Source organism: Serinus canaria, chromosome 4 (assembly GCF_022539315.1).
Source record: "Serinus canaria isolate serCan28SL12 chromosome 4, serCan2020, whole genome shotgun sequence".
In the NCBI taxonomy this organism is placed as follows: Eukaryota; Metazoa; Chordata; class Aves; order Passeriformes; family Fringillidae; genus Serinus; species Serinus canaria.
In genome coordinates, this window is record NC_066317.1 from 28,896,285 (window position 1) to 28,908,310 (window position 12,026).

Here is a 12,026-nt window from a genome sequence, read left to right on the forward strand (position 1 = left end):
TTCTCTTAAAGCACATGTAACTATTTGTTTTCATTCAGTGCCTCCTGCACTGGGCAGAACTGGTCACTTGTGCTTAATGTGTGCTTGTGTCCATGGGAATTCCTGACTCTCAGCCTCTTAAAGTCATGGTATGATAGGAAGTTTATTTGTTTGTCCCAGTAATAAACCAGACGAAGGAAACATGCTGAGATGTGTTGGCAAGTGTCACTGAAGGAGATACAGGCCTCTTCAGAAATGCCTCACCTGCGTATGTTTGTTCTCAGACATTCCCTTTCCTGCACTTCCTGCACATGCTCTTGTGCCCTCCCTCTACAGGAGAGAGTAGCAGGAGGACAGAGGCAGGGTGCTCTTCTACCTAGGCTCTCAGGACATGTGTGTCAGCCCCACACACCAACAAAATAAAATCCCTGGCATTTCACCTAATGCTTATTTTGACTGAACAAAAAGTTGATCCCTCAGTCTAGTTCTTCACTGTTTCTAATTGAAAAAATAAATTTTATGTATTCACCTGAAATAGGAGGTTGCTGCCTGAGCATAGACACCTTTGTGTCCTGAGCAGTACTGAATCACCTAGGTCTGGAACAGCAGCCTTGCTTGCACAACCTTTTGGAATTGGTGAGGAAGTAGCAGCTTGTGGTTTGGATTACAGCACCAAGATTGCTGCAGGAGCCCTAAAGCAGCAGGAGGCCTATGACTCCATAAATTACCTCTCCACAAGCAAAGTTTGCCTGGTAACAAGAATGCCTGGAGAGGCTTAAAACAGCAAGGGGTAAACTGAAATGGAAAAAAAGCAAGTGAAGAAGTGTAAGAAGTGTGGCATCCTAGAGGATTTATAATTATTGCATTTCTAATGAGAACAGAGTGTCCCATCTGTCTCTGGTGTGACTCAAGGGGATACAAATGTTACTTGTTACAATTTGGTACTAACCAGAAAAGATTCTTGTTTCTGTAGTGTTCTCTAAATTGGTACATATAACTGTTGACACTCTGGAGAGTTTATAAACTGAGAGCAGAGAGTATATCTTCTTTTAAATAATAAATTCTAAATAACTAAATAAATTAATTTCACTCTTATGAGTCCCAAAGCTGCACCCTGCCACCAGTGTCTTGAATTAAACACGTTCACTCAGCAACATTTTTCTCCCGCCCCCATTAACCTTCAAGGATGTTCCTTCCCTCAGGCATCTTTTATGGAAAATCCTGTGCAATGTAGGCTTCTCTCTCATTTGGTCACTTCAGCCCAGGGAGAGAGCAATATATCTTTGTCTTTTTTTTCATTAGTTGGCTTTTTTAATTATTATTTTCTTTAATCCTCTGAGGCACTAACTTGGTACTTCATTAATTTCCTCCCACAAATGTTTTTTTCTCTGTTCACTGTGGGTGTTTGAGAACACAATAATTCCCTGACATCTTCCACCTTATCAGCACTTCAGTGTGTGCTTGGCACTTGTCAGGTCTTTGCATTTTCTTGTGCAAGCCACAGTCAGTTTCTAAGAGCGCTGTTGGACCTTGTGCTGTAGCTGGGCCTGGATCCAAGATGTTCGAAAATATTTTAGAGATGACTGTGGACTGTGTAAATGACACATTTTGTATCTTGTTTGGTCCCATTGGTGCATCCAGGTCACTGACAGAAATAGTCATTGATCAGCTCCATCTTTCTGCTGTCTAAACCTGTTACCATCACAGAGAATTCAGTTGCTGACCTGTCTACAGAGAGCAGCATGCCATGATTTGCAATGTGTGTTAGATTATGGAAGCAGAGAAGAGAGCATCTGCTCCATTGTGTTTTAGTTCCAAAGAAACAAAGCACCCAGTGCTGCATCTGCATTCAGCTCTTTTCAGTTCAAGATGCACAAGCTGCAGAAGAATTCTGGGGCCCTCTGCCTCCATGTCTGTGATGAATCAGATCATATAATACTTGATACCATGCCATATTTAGGTTGTTGTTTTAACCCATACAGGTCTTTAACCAGGAGGGAGAGTTCATGCTGAAGTTTGGATCAAATGGAGAAGGAAATGGGCAATTTAATGCACCAACTGGAGTAGCAGTAGATTCTAATGGAAATATTATTGTAGCAGATTGGGGAAACAGCCGAATACAGGTAAAAATTTCTGTATTTCAAAGGTGCTTGACTAAATAAATTTAATGGGTTGCTAACTCTGGCCTTCAGACTGCCCAAGAAACACCATCAGCATTAGAAGTGATGTGGTTTCTCACACCATCCTTTATATGCCTCATTGTCCACTTTCAGACCTGGTGGTGTCAGATTGTGAGCTTTTCAGTGTGGCTGCTGGCAGCTCTGATGGCCACTGTGACCAAGGATTTTGGTGCCAAGTAGTTCCCCAAAAGTTTCATGATGACTTAAGAGACTTGCAAGCATTGCTGAGATGATAGTAATTTATAATCACCATAACAGAAGATCAAAGACATGGTGGGAAATATGAAAAAGCAAATGACCTGAGGTGAATGTGGCAGATCTTTATAATCTTTTTTAAATGTTGAGAAATTATTCTGCTTTCAAGTTATGAGAGTTGCACTCTTTTTAAGTGCTAATCACAAGGTCTCCCTGTTTGCCAAAGAATAGGCAAACAGGAAGAATACATTCAGTGGAAATGTATTATTTCCACTGAATACAAAACTGAGGGAGCTGTTTATGAGTTGTTCTCAGGCAGCACTGTCAACAGGGTAAACAAATTCCTGGTTTTCTCTGTGTGGGAACCTAAGAATCAGGCTAGCCACAACAGTGATATTTGTTAGGAAAACAAGGTGTTGGTTGAGTTCCCAATTAAGTTTGATTTATTGTAGTTGACTATTTTTAGAACAAGAACAGCTGAGATTCTTTTTTTTATTATTATTATTTTATTGTATGTTAATTCTTGCCAAAGATCCTGGTAGCTATAATTAGTTCTTTTTAATAAGAACAAACATTTGTATATAAACTTGCATATTATGAGATAATAGAACAGATTTGCCCTTGTTTATTCTATTGTATGTCCACTGTTTCAGAAATGAGAAGTATAACAGTATAAGTGAGAGCAGACTTGTCTGCTACTTTCCTTTTTTATTCAGAACATTTATTCTGTGCTTTCTCACCCTCAAAGGTTTTTGATGGAAGCGGATCATTTCTATCCTACATTAACACCTCTGCCGACCCCCTTTACGGTCCCCAAGGTCTGGCTCTTACTTCAGATGGCCACGTTGTAGTCGCAGACTCTGGAAATCACTGCTTCAAGGTCTACCGATACTTACAGTAGCAATGAGCTCTGGAGCTGGATAATCACCCACCCTTAAGAAAAGACTCATCCTAAAGATCCAGTGCAGGAGATCTCCTACTTTGTGTTTATTTTTAATAACAAAGGAGTCTCTTATGGACTTCTTGTGATTATTTCCAAACTTACCTTGTTTACATAGGACTTGCACCTCTTATGTTTCTCACTGAACTTTTTGTTGTAAGTGTTAATTAAAAAAATCCTCTGTAACTGAATTCACAAAGACAATGTGAAATTAAACACAAACTGCATCCTATGAAACTGGAATAAACTAATAATGCAAAAATGAGAAAAGTTTGGGAAAAGTCCCCAAAGCTTTTTGATGACTGCGAAGGATAGCTCCTGCTCAGAGCTTCCAAATTTAAAGAAGTATCATTCTTACACGTTATTTAACCCAGGGGTGATCCTGGGAATCCTCTAGATCTGATTATCATGGTAGGTATTACACTTTTAACATTCTTCAGTCTTACTGTGTATAACAAGTAGGTCCTTTTAGTATAAGGTTAAGTCTCACAAAATCCGCCTAGCTCTAACCGTCAACACAGCTCAGTGTTTAGCACTATGAGAATCAATGCAAATTCCCTGCTCATGTGGAATTAATGAAGGATTGTTTCGTGCGGCTGTTTTTCACTCTTCCTCTTGCTCAATGTGCAGGAAGGACTTTGCAGAGACCTGACATTTCTGAAGCTCTGGAAAAACTTAACTGTAGTGACACATTAGTGGGAGCGGAATTTCTGTATAACCACAGACCTTCTGACACCAAACTAGTTCATTAGGATCAGGGTTATTACAATGTCAAGTCAATTAACCTCATGTGTGCCACTCTTTCGTACGTGTTCATTGCCATGGTTCCTTACGGCAACTCATTGTATTAACCTCTAAAATAAGATGCAGCTTCACACAGGACAGAAAGCCAGAGAAGTACCCTGTGGAGGACCTACGTTATACAACCAAAGGAACTGTGGTACACAGAGGTTGTATAGGAAAGCCAAGGGTTACCAAAGCTATTTGTTTTTATGTGAGAAAAAATACGTTACAAATAAAAATGAATTTGAACCAATTCCTAAAGTCCTTCATCAAAGGGAATTTTGTTAGAGGACAAAACAAGGACTGTGAGATTTGTTCCAATTTGTTTGTATGTATGTATGTATGTATGTATGTATGACTGATTGACATAAAAATCTAAAAAAAGTAAATGTGGGTTATTTCAGCAAACTGGAACGTATGTATGATATTTGACAATGGCAGTACTCCGAAAAATGACCTTTCTTCCTCTGCCAGATCTCTCTACTGTGTTCTTTGTTGAAGTATTAATTTAACTGGAAATGCATACAGGCATGGTTCTGCTTTTAATGTTTGGTTTGTTGGGGGTTTTTTAAGTATGAACTTGTCCTTTCTAAAGTAGCATTGGCTTTATTCTTATATCCAGTGGTCAAAGGTTGAATTGCTACTGTAGCCTGATGCAGATAGAGTGGTGCTCCCTTTAAGTGTTGCTTGAGGAGCTGTGAGCTTACTGCCAATGCCTACAATAGCCTGGGAAGTGCTGTCTTTCCTTTCTCATTTTTAGGGCTTTGAAACGAAAGGGCATTGAGTCAGAAACAAGGGAGTAATTTAAGCATGTTTGCGAAATGGAAAGAAATCTTTGATAAAATTTCTTGTCATAAGTATTTGTCTTATTTCTAAAACGTAAGGTGGTTGTTTTGATAAATTTGAGAAAAACTAATGTTTTTTTTCTAAAGTTGCATTTGACTTGTAAAAATGCAGACCCCAGGGTTCTTAAATGGGGGGTTTGTCTGGGTTTTAATTACTGTTTCATGAAGATATTTCCTCTTCTTTCCTTTGTTTATTTTTTGCACGTAGAATCAATTAAAAATTTCTCGTGCAAATATAAGTTTCCTTATTTCATTGGAATAAATATTTTGTGCATGAAGCTTAAGGACTGTATAACGAAGCTAAGAAACTGGTGGTAACATTTATGAATACTAAAATGCAAGTTTGTTATTACTAAGAGAACAAAATATCCTCTGCTTGAACTGAGTTTGTCCTAAAATTCTGAAGATGGTATCTCGGTCATTACAAATAAACTGTCCTATCAAAATTTAAAAAGCTGTAGATCAAATTTTCATTCTAAGTGTCCTTATAACACTTTCTGACATTGGAAGACCCTTAAATAGCACATCAAGGCAGAAAAGGCATTTGAGCTGTATTTAGTAATAAAGAGAAGGGGTTGCACAGATTGAGATAAAAGCTTCTAAAAATGTGCTGTGGCTGTCAGTTATCACATTTAGTCCCAAATATGGATTTTTAGAATACAATTTTATTAAGCTTACCTGTTTACCCCTCAGAAAACACAGCCAAATCCTCCAAATCCATGTTGTCAGGTACTTTGAGAAGCATGAAAATCAGATCCTTACCCATATAGCAAAAAAGATACTTAAGACTGTGCTATTTCATGTATACACTTTTCTTCAAAAGCTTTTCAGTCTTCTGGTCCAGCATTGTTTGGCAGGATTTTAGATAACCCTTGTGAACCCAGTGCATCCTGATGAAATTGAAATAAGTGAATTCTGCACATAACCCTCCTCACAACCCAGCTCAAAGCTATTAGGAGTTTTGTGGATTTTTTCTTAAAATTGAGTAGTTTTTTTTGATTTTCAGACATTATCAGCAGAGCAGCACCTAAAGAATGTCATGAATTTGAAGTTATTTCTGATAGCAAATGCTGTCAACTTCAAATTTAGTGGCATAGGACATTCCCTTCCAAGGTCTGACCTTATCTGCCTGGCACCGGGAAACTGAGAAACACATTGCTTTTACGGTGCTTCTGAAGCCAACTTCGCTAAAATGCTTGGCTTACAAACCTTATAAAGAGCAACCAAAGCAGAAATTCTGCACTTAAAAGCTGGCAGCCTTTTTTTCTCATCCAATTAAGGGAAGGTCAGAATTGCACTACGTGATTTGCTGAGTTGTTAGCATTTATTAAAGGCTTTACAGGCTTTACGCTGCTGCCAGATTTCAGGTATAACCAAATGTCCCCTTGACTTCCCTGGAATGCTAATTGAGTAGCAGCACAGCATGAATGGTGAAAGTATGTGCTTCATTTAACTAATCTTCAACTCAAAAGTAATCTCAAAAGGTTATTAGATCTTGTGTCATATGGAGCATTTTAGGACAAACTAGCCAACTGTATTTTCATTGTTCAGTGAATAGAATAAAAAGATCTGTTCAGATAAATCCAATATAAACAATAGGAGAGTTTTGCATAGGCTAAACCAGCACCAATGTATTGAAAAAGAAAAGGAAAATGGTTTAGGCAAGAAATTGCCTCATAAAGATTGAGTGCTAGTAAATGCTCATCTGTTCTGTAAAAGCTAGAGGGCTTTTGATTTTATGTCAATATTTTTTATAATAAGGATCTAGTGTTGCCATAATGAGAACTGTAAGTGCCCAATATGTTGTCTTTGTTATAAAGAAATGACTTTCAATTGTGGGAGACAGCTTGTTATGAAATCATGATGTAAAGTCAAACTTTTCTTCCAGAATTCAAGCAGTGATTATCTGACCTCTTTGTGGAAAGCGTACAAAAAGTATTTGTACTGTGGAGTGGCAAGGTTCCTAACAGGTCATTTTATTTCTGACGAATGTACAGCACTTCAGTTGATATTTGTGAGCAACACAGCCTTAACAACCCTGACACTTTTTCTTTGGCTTTATGACATGGAAATGTTCCCTAAGTTGCTTAGTGTACGGCAGCAGCCCCTGATAGAAATCTCTACCAGTTGATATGCTGCAGCTTGCCAGTTCTAGGAGTGTTTCCAGTTCTTTTTTCATGTTTTTTAAAACGTTTTTGTACATTCCATCTTTGTAATATATGTTTTGTGTATATGTAAGCCTTGCACTCTCTTGACACTCATAATGAAATATTCTTCTCACATGTTTTTTTGTTGTCGATTATGATGTTTTTGTTTGGTTGGTTTTTTAATCCCTATGAAGCTAAATACAGACTTTTTCTCCTTAAGGTCAAGGATGAAAGATGCACATCAAAGTACTTGTGCGTGTGCGTGTGTGCGTGTGTGTGTAGTTTTAGCTTCCTGTGTGCCATGGTATTCATAATGCTTTAGCTGACAAAAAAAATTACTCTGTCTTTGAAATGTAGGAAAACCGGAGTCCAATGTGTACCTTTACCACGCACAAAAATTTCAATTAATAAAAATAAAGCTTGGTTCCTCTGTTATTTTCATGGTTGAGGATTTATTTTTCATATGTCTCATACTCACTTGTCCCTAAAAGTAACCCCATAATGCAGGAAGACAGGTAATTTTTTCTAGTTTTGTTCCCTGACACCACAGGTCACAAGCTAAGGAAACTGTGATTTTTTTCATGGGTGTTAAATTTTAGGTTGACAGAGGAAAGATGGATCTGAGTTCTTCTTGGGAAGAAGGTGCAGAGTTGGAGCTTCCTTGTTCCTTTCTTGCTTCTTCAGTCCAGGAATCAAAATTAAGATTTTCATTGGTGGCAGTAAGATTAAGAGCTGTAAGCTTTTCTGCTTGCATCATACAGGTACACAGTACCTTTTAGATGAGGTGTGATATAATCTTTCAACAGTCTGTTGCAGAAAACCAAATTAAATTATTGTGGAAAACAGAAAATTTGCCTTAGGAGTTCAGTCTGACTCTGTTCCTGTAAGAACAAATTTCCAGCTTGTGTTTACTTCAATTTCACATAGTAACTGTGTCTTCTTGGTCACTGGTGAACTCTCCAAACTGGAATCATTTGAGAACTCAGTGTGACTGGGAACTTGCTCATGAAGTAAGACAGAATCTTCAGATGGATCATTTGTCTTGGATGCAACCTCAATGGAGGGGACTAGCAGGGTCAGTGAAACCCCCAGTGATGAGTGTTTGCTCAGTGGCAGGACAGTCAGAAATGAGACAGCTGAAATACTGAGCAGCTGTCCATTTTTGTGGATCTTTCCCCCAAACCCTCTAGAGGAGTATGTGTTTTATTCTTTCTTGCAAGTCATAGGGAGTGTCAGCAGCCATGTTTCAAGGCCTCATTTTTTTCCTAAAGACAAACTTAGTACAATGTAATGGATCGGTTTCGGTTTTCTGTCAGTCTACAGATGAATACACGCTCATAGACTCTTGGTGCTGAATGTACTTGCCTATCTGCCCTGAAATTCAGATAATTACAAAAGGCTTTATTTGTCTGTCAGCTAAAAGAACACACACCTTGAAGTCGCGCTGTGTTGGATTGACATTCAGAGTTGCAGAGCACTTGTTCCTTCCCATGTAAAAAAGATCACGAAGAATAGAAGCAATAGCACAGGATTTCCTGAAACCACTGGGCTTAGTAGGTAAGATGCTTGTTACATTCCCAATCTTTTCTAATTGATGGGCTAGAAATGTTTTCTGTTCCCTGGATTGCTACAGCAGAGGCTCTTCACCACTGAGCAAAATCAGACAGACAGGCTGAACACTAATACCAGAGAACACTTTTGTTTACCAGAAAATATCTGCAGTAAATGACCAACTTCCTCCTTGACCCTCTTGTGGTACTTATTAAAATACCTAAAAGAGGCAAGGGAATCTTTTAGGAGTTCTGTAAATAGGACAAGGAATCCAGTCTCACCAACGAGTAACAATGTCAGGGAGAATAGGGCCAAAGTAGCTAAAGGAGCAGGTACTTTGGGCAGTCACCCTTAGCCAGGCTTTCTCTCTTTAGAGTGGTACCCCTTAACATACCATTGAAGGTTCAAAAACATTTTCTTGTTCCTTAGGCTGACGTTCTCTCACATCCAGCTGTGCTACTCTGCAGTTAACTCTCCCCACAGTTTTACTGACAGTTCATGTGAATGCTCCCTAATTTGGACCAGACTGAACTCTCAGTGGAGTGGAACAGTCAATGTCATTTCTGTGGACAGATGTTCTCCCTAGGCAGACCCCAGCTGTGCTGGTAGAGGAGCACTGGCTGCTCATTGCTACATGTGGTTGAAGGCTGCTGCCCTCAGGTTTGTTCTGAGCTAGGCACATGAATGCCTTGTTCCTTCAGAGAAATGCCTCGTGACCAAAATCCTAGTGTTTGAGCTACTCACCTCGAGGATAACTGCAATGCTCACTTCTGCCTAGCAAAGCTGTGGAAGCAGTAAGTTTAGCATTTCTCACCAAGGGTTTTCCATTCAAAGGTTAAATGTTTGTAGGGAGAACAAACATTACAGTCCAAAAGCTCTTTCAAAGATGAAATGAGGCAGCAGACTGGCCTGTATGGGATACTCATGGATCATATTGCTTCCTGTTGTGTGGCCACGGCCCATGACAGACTGCTTGGACCCCAGAGAAGTTGGTATCACCCCCCAGGGGTGAGCATCTCCTTGTCCTCCATGCTCTACAGATGTCAATCATACAGGTGCTGTGAGAGACAGCCACAGGACTCAAAAGGCTTGCTCTTACCCTTCTAGAAATAAACTGATCTGCTATTAGAAAGGAATGAGAAGAAGGTATCTTGACAAACAAACAGCAGGCCTGATACATAGATAAGGCCAGATACAGCAAGGGGAAAGAATCAATGAGAGAAATCATAAATTCCATAGGAATTCCACTAATTGACAGATTGTTACTCACTCAAGACTCCACTAAATTTCTGGATTTAGAGAAAAAAGAACAGACACACAAAGAAAAAGAAAAATGGGAAGGTTTATACATCAGAGGGGTCTTAGGTATTAGGTGTTTCAGGGAGTCTGTACCTCTCAAGTACCTCAGCCAATGGAGATAGAGAGAGGGAAACGTGGCTGGGAAGTTAGGATATAAGGAAGGCTGTGTCCCCTAAAAATTTGAGGGAACCCATGGAAATACCCCATGACCTCTCCCTTTGAACTAAGTTGCAGAACTCCTCTGTCTCCTTTTTGGTCATAAACCTCTGGTGTTTGTGGATTAATTTTCCTGACATATTCGACTTGAGCTCTTCCCTTCTGAAAAAATAGCTCATGTAATTAAGACTGTGACTGTGCTATGGCACATATGTGTGAAAGGAACAAAATTAAACTAGGATAATTTTCATTCTCTACTGGCTAAGCTTTCTGCCATTGTCACTTTATTGTCTTTTCCAAACAGATTTTCTGATTGTAATTCAGCTACAGTCAATTGTAAGAGCAAAATTAAGGAGAGTAGAAATTTCATCTCATCCAAGCATAATTACTCTGACAAAGCACTGTATTTTCTCTAACTCAGGAACAGTGGAAAACTATTTTGACCGGTATTTAAAGATCTCAGTCAGTCTCCTAGAATAGAAAATGTAGCCCAAATTGTTAAAACTTAAGAAAATCACAGGAAAATGAAAACAATATTCTAACAGAAAGACATTGAAAGTTATAAGTCTCCATTACACTGTATTTCTATCCATTGTCTTGTTTTTAGAATCATAACATAAGACTAGCAGTTTTGTGAAATACCACCTTTAGACATTCTGAAGCCCGCTAAAAATGCCAGGCCTTTATGTATTTTAGGAGTGATTCATTCATTCCACTTCTTGCAGTAATGGAAAACCACCCCTCAAATGACAAAGCATGAGATACACCCTTTTGTTTCAGACCTCTTTCACCCAGCGGTCTTTCAACTAGTTAGTTGTGATCAGGTGCTGCAAAATGTGGAGGTGTTAGGCAACCTCGTCTTGCAGAGCAAATTGAACCTGGTGATGTGGCGGTTGAGAGGAAAGCTCATGTCTTTACAATCAATTTTCTGGGTGAAGGTATGGGGTTAATGTGTTTGAAATGGGTATTAATGTCTGTACTAACTTTGGGCAGCAGGTTTGTTGCAGAGCCCAGACAGCTTGGCTCCTGAAACAAACAGGTGGGTCTGCACAAGCTGGAGTTTCTGAGCATTGGGGTAAAATAGTAGGTACGAGGGGGGATATGTGGTGGGCTGTACCACCAGGAAAGCTGTACCTTCCTATTACCTCAGCCAACGGGGAAAGGAAGAGGCAACATGAGGCCAGGAGTTTAGGATAAAAGGAGGCTGTGCCCTCTGAAACCTCCAGAGAGAAAACCCTGTGGGTGTGTGCCCCAGTGGACTCTCTCCCTTTATTTGAATGAAGTTGCAAGATTCCTCTGTCTCCTTTTTAGACATAAACCTCTGGTGTTTGTGGATTTTCCTGACACTGTGAAAGGGCTTCAGGGCTGCCAGGGCACTTGGGGCAGCTGAGCCTGGCTGTCCCCATGATGCCTAGAGAGGCTACATAGAACAGAGGCTAGACAGTGGTACAGGAATAAAGTAGGTATTTATTAAAAGGCCTTCAAAGGATACGCCTTGGGCACTACATGAGCCCAGCCATGGCTCCACCCAAGATGGGACACCAAGTCACAAGATTTCACACTTTTATAAGTTTTGGTCCATTCACATATTGGGGTTCATTGTCCAATTACAACTTTGGGTTATGAAGTCCCATCCTCCCAGACTGCTCTCCTCAATTTGCTGATGTTTATATCTTTTGAGCCTGAAGCTGCAACGGTGTCCTTGGTTCCCAGGCTGGAAAAGGATTGTTTTGTCCAACTGACCTGTGAAGAGAACTTGCTAACACTTGATACGAAGTTCAGAGTTACCTACTAATGCAGTACAGAATCTGGAAAGTATGAAAGCTAAAATCTTAAGGCATTGCACAGGGGCCATGGACAGAGAAAACCTGCAGAGCCACTTGCCCCAACATCACTCAAGAGCATGTTTTGGAGGTGGATGGGCTCTCTGGGCTGCTGAGACCACATTCAC

At 39.8% G+C, this 12,026-nt stretch overlaps 1 protein-coding gene across 16 annotated transcripts in view; it reads left to right on the top strand.

Moving 5' to 3' along the window:
- The window catches only part of TRIM2 (tripartite motif containing 2), a 125,671-nt gene extending 118,167 nt beyond the window's left edge, over nucleotides 1–7,504 (top strand). For all 16 annotated transcript variants that reach the window (XM_050973613.1, XM_018926694.3, XM_030239299.2 and 13 more), the window contains 2 exons: nucleotides 1,962–2,102; nucleotides 3,103–7,504. In XM_050973613.1, coding sequence (XP_050829570.1) covers nucleotides 1,962–2,102; nucleotides 3,103–3,255 — 294 coding nt within the window. In that variant the 3' untranslated portion in view covers nucleotides 3,256–7,504. The remainder of the gene's footprint in view (nucleotides 1–1,961; nucleotides 2,103–3,102) is intronic.
- Nucleotides 7,505–12,026: the final 4,522 nt, after the last annotated feature.